This window comes from Vipera berus (assembly GCF_964194415.1).
Source record: "Vipera berus genome assembly, chromosome: 2".
Lineage (NCBI taxonomy): Eukaryota > Metazoa > Chordata > Lepidosauria > Squamata > Viperidae > Vipera > Vipera berus.
In genome coordinates, this window is record NC_138203.1 from 206,182,420 (window position 1) to 206,197,761 (window position 15,342).

The 15,342-nt window shown below is 40.0% G+C and overlaps 1 protein-coding gene across 4 annotated transcripts in view; it reads left to right on the forward strand.

The window, feature by feature from the left end:
- Positions 1-14,769, forward strand: part of RUFY1 (RUN and FYVE domain containing 1) — a 32,051-nt gene extending 17,282 nt beyond the window's left edge. For 3 of the 4 annotated variants that reach the window (XM_081319974.1, XM_081319973.1, XM_081319976.1), the window contains exons 11-18: positions 2,066-2,233; positions 3,570-3,667; positions 4,486-4,605; positions 6,439-6,568; positions 9,944-10,038; positions 10,474-10,522; positions 10,952-11,029; positions 13,645-14,308. In XM_081319974.1, coding sequence (XP_081176100.1) covers positions 2,066-2,233; positions 3,570-3,667; positions 4,486-4,605; positions 6,439-6,568; positions 9,944-10,038; positions 10,474-10,522; positions 10,952-11,029; positions 13,645-13,788 — 882 coding nt within the window. In that variant the 3' untranslated portion in view covers positions 13,789-14,308. Of the gene's footprint in view, positions 1-2,065; positions 2,234-3,569; positions 3,668-4,485; positions 4,606-6,438; positions 6,569-9,943; positions 10,039-10,473; positions 10,523-10,951; positions 11,030-13,644; positions 14,309-14,348 lie in introns of those variants that run through there. The other variant, XM_081319975.1, reaches the window with a different exon arrangement.
- The last annotated feature ends 573 nt before the right edge of the window (positions 14,770-15,342 follow it).

A 15,342-nucleotide genomic window follows, 5' to 3' on the forward strand; every position in this document is an offset into this window, starting at 1 on the left:
CCAAAACCATCCCAAAGAAAAAGAAATGCAAGAAAGCAAAATGGCTGTCTGAGGAAGCTTTGCAAATAGCTAAGGAAAGGAGGGAAGCGAAAGGCAAGGGAGAAAAACATAGATATGCCCAATTGAATGCAGAATTCCAGAGAATAGCTAGAAGAGATAAGAATGCCTTCTTAAATGAACAGTGCAAAGAAATAGAAGAAAACAATAGAATAGGGAGGACCAGAGATCTTTTCAAGAAAATTGGAGAGATGAAGGGAACGTTTAATGCAAAAATGGGCATGATAAAGGACCAAAATGGCAGGGACCTAACAGAGGCAGAAGAGATTAAGAAGAGGTGGCAAAATTACACAGAAGAACTATACAAGAATGAGCTTAATGTGCCTGATAATCACAATGAGGTGGTCACTGACCTCGAGCCAGACATCCTAGAATGTGAAGTGAAGTGGGCCTTAGAAAAGCTGAGCAACAACAAAGCTAGTGGAGGTGACAGTATTCCAGCTGAGCTATTCAAAATCTTAAAAGACAGTGCAGTAAAAGTGCTACACTCAATTTGCCAGCAAATTTGGAAAACTCAACAGTGGCCACGGGATTGGAAAAGATCAGTTTACATTCCAATTCCAAAGAAAGGCAGTGCCAAAGAATGTTCAAACTATCGCACCATTGCACTCATTTCTCATGCTAGTAAAGTCATGCTTAAAATCCTACAAGCTAGACTTCAGCAGTATGTGGATCGAGAACTACCAGAAGTACAGGCAGGATTTCGAAGAGGCAGAGGAACTAGAGATCAAATTGCCAACATACGCTGGATCATGGAGAAAGCTAGGGAGTTCCAGAAAAACATCTACTTCTGCTTCATTGACTATGCTAAAGCCTTTGATTGTGTGGATCATAACAAACTGTGGCAAGTTCTTAAAGAGATGGGAGTACCAGACCATCTTATTTGTCTCTTGAGAAACCTATATGCGGGTCAAGAAGCAACAGTGAGAACTGGACATGGAACCACTGATTGGTTCAAAATTGGGAAAGGAGTCCGGCAAGGCTGTATACTGTCGCCCTGCCTATTTAACTTATATGCAGAGCACATCATGAGAAAGGCAGGGCTAGATGAATCAAAAGTTGGAATTAAGATTGCCGGAAGAAATATCAACAACCTAAGATACGCAGATGATACCACTCTAATGGCAGAAAGTGAAGAAGAACTAAAGAGCCTCTTGTTGCGGGTGAAGAAGGAGAGTGCAAAAGTTGGGTTGAAACTTAACATTAAGAAAACCAAGATCATGGCATCTGGCCCTCTCAATTCCTGGCAAATAGATGGGGAAGAAATGGAGGTAGTGACAGATTTTATTTTCCTGGGCTCCAAGATCACTGCAGATGGGGACTGTAGCCAAGAAATTAAAAGACACTTGCTCCTGGGGAGGAAAGCCATGACAAATCTAGACAGCACACTAAAAAGCAGAGACATCACCCTGTCAACAAAAGTGCGTATAGTCAAGGCTATGGTCTTCCCAGTTGCAATGTATGGCAGTGAAAGTTGGACCATAAGAAAGGCTGAGCGCCAAAGAATTGAGGCCTTTGAACTATGGTGCTGGAGAAGACTCCTGCGAGTCCCTTGGACTGCAAGGCGATCAAACCGGTCAGTCCTAGAGGAGATCAATCCTGACTGCTCTTTAGAAGGCCAGATCCTGAAGCTAAAACTCAAATACTTTGGCCACCTAATGAGAAGGAAGGACTCACTGGAGAAAAGCCTAATGCTGGGAAAGATCGAGGGCAATAGAAGAAGGGGACGACAGAGAATGAGGTGGCTGGATGGAGTCACTGAAGCAGTAGGCGTGAGCTTAAATGGACTCCAGAAGATGGTAGACGACAGAAAGGCCTGGAGGAATGTTGTCCATAGGGTCGCGATGGGTCGGACACGACTTCGCAGCTAACAACAACAAATAGAAGAACAATTCAGCAGTCCAAGAGGGCATAAAATTGAGAAGGCTACCCTAAATAATACTGTATATTGACGTTTATGATGTACATGAAGTGTTTTATGTATGCAGCTTGTATTATATTTTTTAAGGAGTTGGAAAAAGAATTGGACCTTCAAACTGCAATGAAAACAGAGATGGAAATTGCCATGAAACTTCTAGAGAAAGATACACATGAAAAACAAGATACCTTGGTTGCACTTCGCCAGCAGTTGGAGGAAGTTAAGGCTATCAATTTGCAGATGTTCAATAAATCTCAGGTACTCAAGAGTTTCTTTGCTATGGCCACAAATAGTTCTAAAATACAGGAGTTAAAGTGTACAATCTGTTTAATCAAGCTTGATGCAATGTTCACTATTATTTTTGAAGCTGAAAATGTGCAAAATCTTTTCTGTCTCAACCCATCTTTCCTTCCATTGCTGATTTTAACTTAAAGATCCTGATTGTTATAGTCCAGATAGGGAACTCTGGCTTAAGATAACTGGATTCTGTGCCAGAGTTCCTTTTCATGGAAATAACAAGAAATTCTGACTAGGATAATACATGGCATGCGAGGGGTAAGAAAAAAGCATTCAGGCCAAGAATTCATTTCTAGTTTCATAAACTTAAGGATTATGAAACAAGGATCACTGTATCTAACCTGGCCATCAATCTCACCCATATGATGTCTTCTATTGGCAAACAAGGGGTTTCTCCACACGCAGCTGAAAACCAACTAATTGTTTGCTTTCCCAGGTTTTTTAGTTGTGATATCCTTATGACAGAAGCACAAGTGTTTTCCTAACTTGGTTAGTTTTCTGACTGGAAAAGATGAAAATTGCAAGAATTAGATCCTTTTTCTTGATTTGGGGAATTATTTAGAAGCTTAATGGTGAGTGGGGATGCCCTATTAGTCAACTTCCATCACTCATCTAGCTAAGACACTTCAAAATATACTAGAAGCTTTTATGCAGTATTCTCTTTTCAGGTACCGTTTTAAATACAATACTTGAAGAGGGAGCAGATGGCCAAGAGCTCTGGAATAAGGTAGCCAGACCAGAATGCAGTCTCAAAGCTCCATGCAAACACATAATGTTGTGGCTTCCTGCCATTTGCCAGCAGGAAGCACAAAATCCTACTTGTAGGTCTTAAAAAGCTAAAAGTTTTTTTAAACTTCCTCTCTAGGGAACTGTAAAAAAAATTGACTCCACTCATATTTGTTAGGTAGCCCTGTGATATATATTAAAGTTCCACCACTGCAGACCTTCTGCCAAACAAAGACAAGTATGTCTTCAGCCACCAACTAAGAGCTTATTTCTGCACTACAAAGATAGTTATTTTTCATTATTACAATTTACTCTCTGGGTAAAAGCACAGGTTTATTGGATTATTTTCCAGGGTTTTTTTTCTCTTGAAGTTCTGCAACTAAAGCAGTTTCTTGAGTTTTGCCATTAGGTTTATTAACTCTGCTATATTAGAATTAAGAGAATCTTTGAAGGGAAAGGAATATGAAAAGAGATGTGAAAAAGGATCTTTCTGAACTGTTACAACCCTCCAAGCCATAAGAAGAAGAAGAATTAATTTAAGGTGACCTGATTAAATTTGTTTTTGCTCCAGACTGCGGAGAGTTCTTTACAACAGAAAAAAGAAGCAATATCATCCTTTGAAGGCAAAACAGATCAAATGATGTCTTCTGTGAAACAATTGGAGGACAGGTGATTTCTTCCACATATCTGGTCAAGGTGTGACCTTAGTAGGTCTCCAGTGTTTTGCACATCAGTTGTTTCTAGTGAAGCCTGAAAGCCAGTTTTTCAGTGCTCCTTGATGCTGCCCATTATTTCCATAAAGTTTTGCAGATCCTTGTAAGGCATATTCTGACAAGATGAAGACCTGGGAAGGAGTTATCAGGCCCATTGCTTCTCTGTCAAAGGGAGAAGTCTTTTAGGCAGACTAGTCTCCACACTAATAATGTAACATTTCATAGATAAGAAATGCATGAACAAAGCTGGGAAGGATGAAACTTTAGTTTTATATGATGGTCAATATTTGGAAGAGAAAAAAAGAGAGTTAAAGGAGAGTGAATCGGTGATCAGCATTGGGACAAGAAACTGAGACGGGCTGTTTCTGGATCTTATAAACATTTATTAATTCAATTTTATATCTGTTTCAATCAAGGCATTTATATAAAACGGGTAAATTACTATCAATCATAAGATTTTATGATAGGAGCTATTGTGGTGAATTCTTTTCTTCTGCTAGCCTATTTAGAAGCTGCTGGCAGATCTCCATGGGTTTTTTAGGACGGTAGAGGCCAAAGGTTCACTTCAAATAAAGACACTATCAGAGTTATATGTCAGTTTGTTTCTTTTTTTTTCTAGGCAGCTTCTCCCTGTCAAAAATAACACTTTTCCATGAAATGGTCTTTCCTTTGAACATATGATCTAGTCCCTGATGTTTTAAACTTGTCATTTTGATGTGGTACAAAAAATAACATTCACAACCATGTCTGTGTATCCCCTTTTTTGTACTTTAGACTGCAGCGTGCAGACAAGGCGAAGCAGCTTGCAGAAGAGAAAAATGTCAAACTGAAACAAGAACTGGGGAGCAAAATTGAGACTCTGAAGCAGCAACTAATCCAACTGGATAGCAACTGGTACTATTATTTTATATAACCTTAGCTTGAACGTTCGTATTCGTTTGAATAGAAGAGACACATTTTGTTTACAGTTAATGGTTCACAAAAAATCAGTCACTGCCAAGGTAGCAGAAGTGTTCTTCCACCCACAGGGATAAGTACTCCTGATAAGGAATCTCTGCCTGGCAGTGCCCACCTAATAAGAGGCTTAAGCATGTGCTACCATAAGGCAGCTCCATAAGGCGGTATTCAAGAGTTAGGGGTAGACTTCACTTCCTTAAATCGTATTTCCCAAGGACTGGATACTTAACCTACTTAAACTGGAAGCAGTACAATTAATACTTTTGTCACTGAAACTACAGGCAGTCTTCAACTTACACAATTGAGACCAGAAACTGAGTCATTGATTGAAGCAGTCATTAAATGAGACACCCACGTTTGCTTCACTCAGTGACTATAATCCCAGCAGTCCAGGCTGCAGTCATCAAGCAGTCTCCCAGGTTAAGCAGACAGAGCAAAAGAACTGCCTGTCAAGCTCAGTTTCCCTCCAAACCCAAAAGTGAAATCCTCTGAATGGCGGCAGGACCGGCGCTCAGACCTTAAAAGGTCTGAGCTCAGTTCTTGCAGCCTTTCAGAGAAGTTCCCCTCCCTTCCTTGTGCAGAGTGGAGCTCCTGCAAAAAGCTGCAGGAATGGAGCTCAGATCTTAGGGATCTGCTCTCCATTTGCGCAGCCCACCAAAGGAATTCCCTCCCCTCAGCAAGCAGCTCCTTTGACTCTCAAAGGGCTGCTTTATGGGGCAGGAGAGAATCTCTGCTCCATGCAGAGCTAAGATTTCTTCCAGGCTGACATTCCCTCCTGGCAGACAGCCCTTTCGCTCTTAAAAAGCTACCTGCCAGGAGGGAATCTCGGCTCTGCAACAAGCAGGCAGCCGTTTTTAAAGCCTTTCCTGCCGGATTCCCCATTGACTTTCTGGGGAAGCCAGCAGAGAAGATTGCAAATGGCAATCACGTGATTGTGGAGTGCTTGACAACTGATATCCAGATCACAATCATGTGACCTCAGGATGATGGGGGTACTATGTTTTTTGTCAGAGGTACTTTGCAGGCACCCGTTCCCTGGCTGTCATCATTCCAAACTCTTGTTAAACAAATTGTCATAAGTTAAAAGACCACCTGTAATAGGGCAACAGGTTTTGGGTAGAGTGAATCATCACCCCAACATTTTTCCTCTTTCCTTCACTTAGCAATCCTTTTGTTTGATAGTGTCATCATTGTTGTTATATTACCAAAAGTTTCTGTTCTGAGATATGGTATGAGCAATGGTTTTTTGGGGGAAATACCATTTCTTGCAACCTTATCGCTATGTTTGCACCTAAGAAATTTAGTCTTTCTTTCTTAAAGTCTATTTGGAAATGATGGTGTAGGCTAAGGTTTTTTAAGTGTTTTTTGGGTGGCAGTCTCAAAAGTAATTATCAGAAGATTTTTCACTAGGTAAAAATTGTAAATCAATTCTGGTTTCTGATTCCGTACATGTATTCAAAAAGTAAGAGATTTTGGATTTTGATTCAAAGTTGCATGATAAATGAGTTCCAGACTCTAAGGGTATGCTTTTGAACCAAAATGAAAGCCAGAATCTCTCTGGACAAGTTCTTGAACATGCTTGGAGTAGCTGTCTGTGTCCTACTGGCTATTTTCACAGAACCAAAAAAAAAAGGGTTAGGGTTAGGGTTTGACCTGAGGAAAAGTACAAACTCCTGCCATTTTTCAAAATTATTCCATAATGCTAATAAGTTAAATTCTTTTGGAAAATAGGTTTCGTTTCCAACTTCGTTGTGCTTCTTTCATTTACAGTTCAGTTATTGAAAGAGAGTTAAAATCTGAGAAAGAACAGCGACAAAGACTGCAGCGAGAGTTACACCAAGAGAAAGACACTACAGCTTTGTTGAAAGCTGAACTGCAGCAAGTAGAAGGTTTGAAAAAAGTAAGGCACCTGACGATTACGTTTCTTTCAAGAGAGAGAGGGTAGGTTATGCTTATGATTTCAGAGTGGCTGAATTACTTTCTGCTTACTTCTAAGGGAAACATTGCCTCCTCCCCCGTCTACCCCCAAGCAAAGTAAAGGGATGTGCAATAAAAAAATTAAGAAAGATTAAAGAAGGATGGGAGAACTGGAATGGGGAATCACAAGCGTTTTGTAGAAGGTGGGCATAGTTAAGCCAGCTAGATATTGAAGGGAGAAAATGTTCTGCCCTGGAGTGAAAAAAGCAGAGGGGATTTTTCTAAGAAAGGCATAGCAGGATTACAGTTGAAGGTCAATGGATTACACCATTTCATTCCTTACATTCCATCCTCTCACCTTTAAAATTGTACAAGACATTTGCTAATTACAGTGTAATTTGGGGAAGCACCAATCAGTCTAGACCAGTGTTTCTGAACCACAGCTTTAAAATGTGTGGACATCTGCTCTTAGAATTTCCCACTCAACACATTGGGAAATTCTGGAAGCTGAAGTATAAAAAATGTGGCCAAGTTTGAAAAATACTGCTCTAGATCAGGGGTGTCAAACTGCCGGCCTGCAGGCCAGACGCGTCACGACAAAGCCACGCCCACCCCATTGCCGGCAATGCGGAAAAAGCTCCGATACGTCATGCAATGTCACGTGACGTCGCCAGTTTGACATGCCTGCTCTAGATGATAGTAGTTTCATGTTTTTTTTTATTAAAAAGTTTTAACATACAATTTTTCCCTTAAAAAATCCCCCCTCCCCCACCCTTCTCCCTCCCCCCCCTTCCTCTCCCCCCTCCCCCCCTCCCCCCCCCCCGACTTCCCAGAGCTAAATACAAGGTATATATAAAAAAAACAATCATAAACAACCATATACTAACAACCATAAACTCTAAAATCTATCACTCTCTAGCTTATATAGGATAAAACAAACCTTAGTAATATTAAATATATATAAAAAAAACTAATATAGAAAAAGAAACAAAGAAAGAAGACTTATTCAAATATAAAACTTCTTAACCCTATACTTATTCTGGATAAACTCAAGCCATTTTCTCCCTTCCATAATATAGCGTTCCTGCAAGTAATCTTTCAAATAGGCCGAAATCTTCGCCATTTCAACCAGGTCAGAAACCTTTAAAGTCCACTCTTCTATGGTCGGCAGTTCCTCTTTCCAGTACTAACCTATCAAAAGTCTTGCTGCCGTAATTAAATTCAACATCAACTTAGTATATCCCACCAGACTTTTATCCAAAAAGCCTTAACCTTTTTACAAGTCCACCATATATGAAAATATATTACGTCTTCATCACCGCACCTCCAACATTTAGGCTAATAATTCAGATACATACTTAGCTTTTTAAAATCTAAATACCATCTATAAAACATTTTGTAAAAATTCTCTCTTAGATTTCAAACTTGTATAAATTTTACATTCCTCACCCAAATCTTTTCCCACCTCCCACTACTTGGCTGTAAGTACGTTGTGAAAGTTCCATAGACTTCTGCTGATCTTGTTCTTTTATCTTTTTTGATCGTTTTAAAGCAGCACGCGTCACCCTCTGTTCTCTGGGATCATCCAAAGGTGTTATAACTTGATCTCCTCCAGCACCATTCTCCTCTGTCTGTCCATCTTCAGCCTCTTGATGTTCTCCTTCTCCAGATCCCTTTGCAGCTTCCAGAAGTGTTAATGGAGTTGCTTTTAAAACATTATTGTAAAAATCACGCGCTTGCATCACAGTAACCAGACGGTACCTTTTACCTTCATGCATCACCATCAACCCAGCTGGGATCTCCCATCTGAACCTTATATCTCGTTGCTTGAGCTCTTGCACAAGAAATGTAAAATCCTTCCTTCTCCTTAAAATCTTTGGAGGAATTTCTTTTAGAACCAGAACTTCTTGATCAGCAATCACGACTTTAGTATCATAGGCAGCTTGTATAACTTCATCTCTAATTTCCCTTTTTGCAAAATAAACCACCACATCTCTAGGCAACTTTCTCTGTCTAGCAATCCATGAGTTCACACGAAACACTTTATCCATGCCTCCTTTTATTTCAGATGCTAGCTGATTCAATACCACTTCGAGAGCCTCAGAAACCAGCTGCTTTAGATCTTCCTTAATATTCTCCTTTAAACCTCTGATTCTAATGGCAAACTGCATCTGGAAATATTGAGCAAGACTCAATTCTCTATCCATTTTGTCTCTTAAATCTTCATTCTCCAATACTTTTGCTTCTAATATGGCATTCTTTTGAGTCAAATCTTCCACTTTTTCATCCAACTCTTCCACACATTCAGCCACTTTATACACTGAAGACAAAATGTCTACCTTCATCACCCTGAACTTCTGTTCCATCCTCTCCTCCATTCTCTCCTCCAACTTCTTCAATTTCTCCTCCATCTGTGCAAATTTATCACCCATTGATTCCAAAATTACCTGGGTATGTTTTTCAAGAGCATCTTGTAAGTCCTTCGATGTCAATACATCAGGAGGATGCAATGCCTGCAATGATGATTGTTGCACCGGAGAAGTTCCAGCACTCCGAAGAGTTTTAGGGGGAGGTTTAGCCGCCATCTTTTACTTTCAATTGTGACGCACTTTCACTTAAAGTTTAAAAAGTCCATCAAGCTCGAGAGTAGAATAAAATAATCCTCTTCACCTTTTCCTCTTGTACCGCTCTGCCTGCTCTTTTTATTCCATAGTCCTTCCTTCAGGCAGGGGTGGTCGCAGACGCCTGGCTCTGCTCCATGAAGTCAGGAGCAGAGGCGCTGGCCAGCTGGGAGCGACCCAGGCTACGGGGGAGTTCGATCCTTCGGCCGCCCTAGCTGCAAGCTCAGGCGGCCCCGGAGAACTCGACCCCTACCTGGGGCCTCACCCCCTCCTCTTCTCCCGAGGAGGGGGCTTCAAATTCGCCCGAACAGCTGATCGGCGCTGTTTCGGGCGAAAATCACTCAGCTGAGCCGCGGGCAGCCCGGGAAGGCTGTCTCCGGCGCCGTGCAGCCACCGGAAGTCTATGATCAATAGTAGTTTCATGTTTTAAAAAGGTGTATTGCATTCGTGACCTTTTGTGGCTAGCACAATAGGCCATTCTACTTACAGGTTCTGTAGCCTATTGGAGTTTTCACGATAGAAACCACTGTAGTCTTTCATTAATGCTATGGGACCATACAATAGGCTTTCCAGTAAAATATATTTATTGATGGATATGAGAGAGAGAATATATTATCTTTCTTTTTACCTTCAGTAGACTTTATAAAATATTTTATATACAATAGAAAAGATGGGGAAACTGGTTAATAGAATTGTAGTGTAGTCCATTTCATTTGTGTGTATGTGTGCGTGCATAGGAATTGCGAAAACTGCAGGAAGAGAAGCAGCAGCTAGAAAAGATCTGTGAAGAACAAGAACAAGCCCTTCAAGAAATGGGGCTTCATCTTAGCCAGTGAGTACATTTCAGTAATTTGTGTCATTAATTAATTGTACCACGTATCTTGCAACTCTTTGGTCAACAGTTATTAGGTACAATATGAAAAATAAATTAAGTAATTAAAACCACATAAACAGTTCTGGCAACATTGCATTAATACCCCAAAGCCTTTCAGGATAATTTCTGGGATATTTTTCCCAATGGAACCGAAAGGCCAGAGAGAAAAAGAGCCGTGGCACTCAGCCTCCTCCCTTCTGAGTAATGGATTGTTACCAGAGACCCACCTCAGACAGGGTGAATCTTACCTTGCAGCAAAGGGTACCATTTCAAGCAGCAGCTTGAGACTAAGGTCACCAGTAATCTGGCAACCCTAGAACCACCAGGAGAGATGATGAAATTGACACTAAGTTGTTGACCCTTTGTAACGAAAGTTACAATTTTTTTTTTCAGATCAAAACTTAAGATGGAAGATATTAAAGAAGTAAATAAAGCATTAAAGGTAGTGTTCATGCAATAATATAGATTCATTTAAGAAATGGTAACTTGTTTTATTAACTTCTTTATCAGCTTGTGGCATGGGGAATGTCATGGGCAAAATAGTAAACCTAGAAATGTACTGACAAAGCATCTTAGTATCTTGTTCTCTAAATATTTATTTACTCGCTCGGTCAATTAATTTCTGGCACGTAGTTGTCAGTATATTCTTTCCCAACGTGCAACACAATTCTGTGCATGTTTACTTTGAAGCAAATTGCCCAACATTCAATCGGGCTTGCTGTAATGTATAGTTAAGGGTTAACAAAAGTCTACTTGGGGAGTTAGATATGTAATTAATTTACAGGAACTTTCAAACGTTTTTGTAGATCTTTTTATTTTGTTATAAGCCTATATAAATTCAATTAAGCTAAAAATTATTTTAAAATATTAGGGCCACGCATGGCTAAAAGATGATGAAGCAACCAACTGTAAGCAGTGTGAGAAAGAGTTCTCCATTTCAAGAAGAAAGGTAATGACAGTAATACCAAGCTCCAATATTACTATAGCTACCGACAAGTTATTTATCAGTGCTTTTTTCCCACTAATAAAATAGAATGAATGAGAGTCCCAAAGATGCTTTTCAAAAGGCAACTGGATGCTCTTGGTTTTTTTCCTTGAAAACATTTTGCTTCTCATCCAAGAAGCAGCTTCTTGAATGAGAAGTGAAACATTTTCAGGAAAAAACCAAGGAAGTCCAGTTGCCTTTTGAAAAGCTCCTTTGGGACAACCATGACCTGGATGACTGAGAACCTCCATAGAATGAGTAAAAGTACAGATGCTCTGCTGCTATTTTCCAGAAGCTGTTTGAATTCTCTTCATACCCAGTTATATCTTTTGAATCTGGGTCATCCAAGTGGTTCTGTCCCAATGCCTGGAGTCTGTGTGGGTTTGGATGGAGAGAAGCCATCTCCAACTCATTCCTACCAAGACCAAGTAGTGCTTGGGTGTTCGATCAACCAGAACTGATATTCCAACTTTGGCCTTGAATGGGGTTGCGCTTCCCCAAGTATATGTATATAATCTAGGGGTCTTCCTGGACTCCTTGCTTGATGAACAGGTGGCCACCATGGCAAGGAAGGCTTTTGCCCAGCTTCATTTGGGGCACCGGTTACTTTTCTAGATTTGGGAAAGGGAGGCATTTCAGTCACTCTTACCATGGTCACTTCACAGCTTGAATACTGCAATGAGCTTTTCATGAGGCTCCTCTTGAAGACCTCCTGGAAACTTCAGCTGGTCCAGAATGCAGTACAGTCAGTGATGGGCAGATTTCAATATGCCCATGTAACAACTCTGCTTTCTGAACTGCACTGGTTGTCAAGTTTGCTCCTGGGTGTTATCTAAGGTCTTGAGGAACCTCCTGTCTTCCGTAGTATCTGCCCAGACAACTCAATCCAGTAAGGTTGTTTCAATCTGAGTTCCATTGATTAAACAATGGCACCTTTCAGGCCTTTGGAAATCCACTTTCTCTGTAGCAATACCTGCCGTCTGGAATAACATTCTCCTAAATTTTTGAAGAATTCCCGCCTTGAAATTTTGAAGGGACACGTGGCTCTTTATCTAGGCCTTCAGGAAGGACACTTCACATTCCTTTTTTTTCCTGAAACATGTCCCTTTGATTGCAGTTCAATCCAAAGGTCTTCTATTTCACAGTCCAGAGAAATCAGCATCACATGTCTTGTGCACAGATCAGAGCCCAGTACTATATCCCCCTGAATTCCCCAATTTTAAGGCTTCAGAGAAACTGAAACAGGTTCAAAAAGGGCAGTGAGGATTATCAGAGGACTAAAAGTCCTATAAAGACAAATACATCCATTTCATGAAATTTATGATGCCCAATTCTACACCTATTGATGAAGTACAATTAAAAACGACACATTCAAATGACATGCAGGGCCTGCCACCCACTCTAATCAAAGGCCTAGTAAAAGAGCCAGCTTTTCAGGTCTTTTGAACATATCCAGAGCAAGGAGCAGAAGATAGGGGATGGTGTTCCAGATGAGATTGAAAGAACTAAAATGTTTATTTAGAACAGGGCTTTTCAACCTTTTCACCCATTGTACCCCTTTTAGGATATGGCAACATCCAAGTACCAAGAGTCACCTAGCAAGGTGTCAAAAACTTGATGACCAAAAAAAAAAGGGAAAAAGTGATGAAGTACAGGTAGTCCTTGACTTAGAACAGTTCGCTTAGTGACTGTTCAAAGTTACAATGGCACTGAAAAAAGTGCCCCCCAAGCCACAGCCGAGCAAGACACCTGCCTGCCTGCCCAGTGACGCTCTTCCTCCTGTCCGAGTTTTTCATTGTTCTGAGCATTTCTGTTGAGGATTGGCAGCAGGGGGGGTATTCCCCCCCTCTGCTGGGTGGTTGCAGGTTTTGGTCCCTTCACGTGATCCTGGGACACTATGACCCTCATAAATATGAACCAGTTGCCAAGCATCTGAATGTAAATCACAAGACCCTGGGGATTCTGCAACATTCCAGCTGATCGGTGCTTCCTCTGGGCTCAGAAGCGCCAGGATCAGCGCCAAGCTGCAGCTGGAGCCTGGCACTGATCCTGGTGCTTCCACTGAGCCCTGACAGCCCCAAAGCAGCGCTGATCCTGGCGCTTGCGCTGAGCTTTGACAGCCCTGCAGCTCCAGCCACCTCTCACTCAGGCTTGTGCGGTGCTGCCACCGGTTCAGGTCATTCCCCTCCCTCGCTACTTTTCTAGGATAGTCCCGTACCACCTGTCAGGTGCCAATGTACCACAGGTAGTACCCGTACCACTGGTTGAAAAGACCTGATTTAGAAGACTGAAAGGAATAAGATTAGCATTCCCAGAATATTCTAATTAACATGTATTTGGAGGCATCCTGGAGATAAGCTCATATCCAGTTTATGTTCCCAGAATACTTTATTTGGAGGCCTATATTGAACAGGGGATGACACAAAGCAGCATTTTAAAATTTTCTAGTTCCAGTGTTTTTATTGGATTCCCATGCAACTTTTTGAAAGCTGGAACTATTTTTAAAATCATTTTGGTTCATGTTAATATTAAGATAATATTTTAAGATATTAATGTAATAATCTTCTCTGTATTTGCAGCACCATTGTCGAAACTGCGGTCACATCTTTTGTAATACTTGTTCAAGCAATGAACTTGCACTTCCATCATATCCAAAACCTGTACGAGTTTGTGATACTTGCCATACGTTGCTGCTTCAGAGGTGTACATCAATTTCTTCCTAAAATCTATGTTCCAGAATGCTAATTCCAGGGAATGAACCTAACATGTAATAAGTTTTTTAATATTCTAAATTCCATTAACATATATGGCACTGTGTATTATATTCAAACAGGAAAAGATTTAATTTATAAAAATGGGATACCAAAATCATGGAAAGTATTTTTTATAGATCAAATGCCAGCAAAATGTCATATTCAAAAATAACTATTTCAAGTGTACACACCTGTTATTTTTAAGCTCAAAAATCCTATTGTTTGAATGTTAACTTTATACTTCAGGTTTATAGATTTGCTCTAAAACAAATTAATTTTCTGAACACTTAATGGATCTATCTTCTGTTCTTAAATTTGTTGGTCTGTATGTAATAAAAAAAATGAAAATGCTATCTTAAAAAGTTAAATCGAAGCATTTTTAAAGAATGTATGCTTGGATGTGCCTTCTAAATCTTTCAAAAGTGAACAGAATAACATACTGTAAGTTATCTGTGATTACGCAATAAAGTTGATCCACACTTGTTACATATTCCTTAATGTGTTCATTAAATTTTCTTTTTTGTTAACAGCACTGCATACTTTTAAAGGTGTATTAGCTGTGATGAGCTGGAAAGGGTATGCTGCAGAAACTAAAGTATCGGTCTTCCAATGTTTCCATAGAAATACATAGTTCTTATGACCAAAATTGGGACGGAATTATCTATTGCTAATTGAAGCCAGTTAATCATTGTGGTGCCAGAACTGGCTGGGAAGATTGAAAAGGGTGATCATGTGACCCCCCACAATGCTGCAACCATTGTGAATGCATGTCTTCTGCCAAGCTCCCAAATTTGGATCACGGGAATGCTGCAACAATCTTACAAGTCACTTTTTCAGTACTATTAAGAACTATCTGTACCCAATTTTAAACTTGTGCATTTTTTTACAATTAGGCAGCAATTTCATGGCTTTACAGACTAACTGCAAATCATTAAAAAAACTGCACAAAAAACCACACGGTAAATGTTGTCATGTCTTTGTAGCATGGAGACTTAGAAAAGAATGACCATGAAATAACATCCTGAAAAAGCAAGCAATTAAGTCTTTAATTACTAATTTGGATCTATTAGATGGAAATCACTCTTTGAAAATGGTAGTTAAGCATAATTAAAAACATGGTTCTCTAGGTATGTTGTACTCGACCAGGGGAGGCAACCTTGGCTCTTTTATGACTCGTGGACTTCAACTCCCAAAATTCCTGAGCCAGCATGGAAGTCTGCATCAAGTGGAAGTGCACCCAACATTTCATACAACATTTCTTACTTTAAAACACCAGTATCCATGTATTTTGGTACTCTTAAAGGTCAATTTAAAAAACTACAGGTGGGCAAAAATGTTTTACAAATTATAATTATCTGCTTTCCTTAAACTGCAAACCAATTTTATACACAACGTATACTTCCTATTCATAATCAATATACAATTACCATTTTAGTAACATTTATTTTATATGCAGTTTCATTTTACCTGCAGTTTATGACTAAATTGCTAAGATATTTTCCTTGTGATCTGATCTCAGTGTGG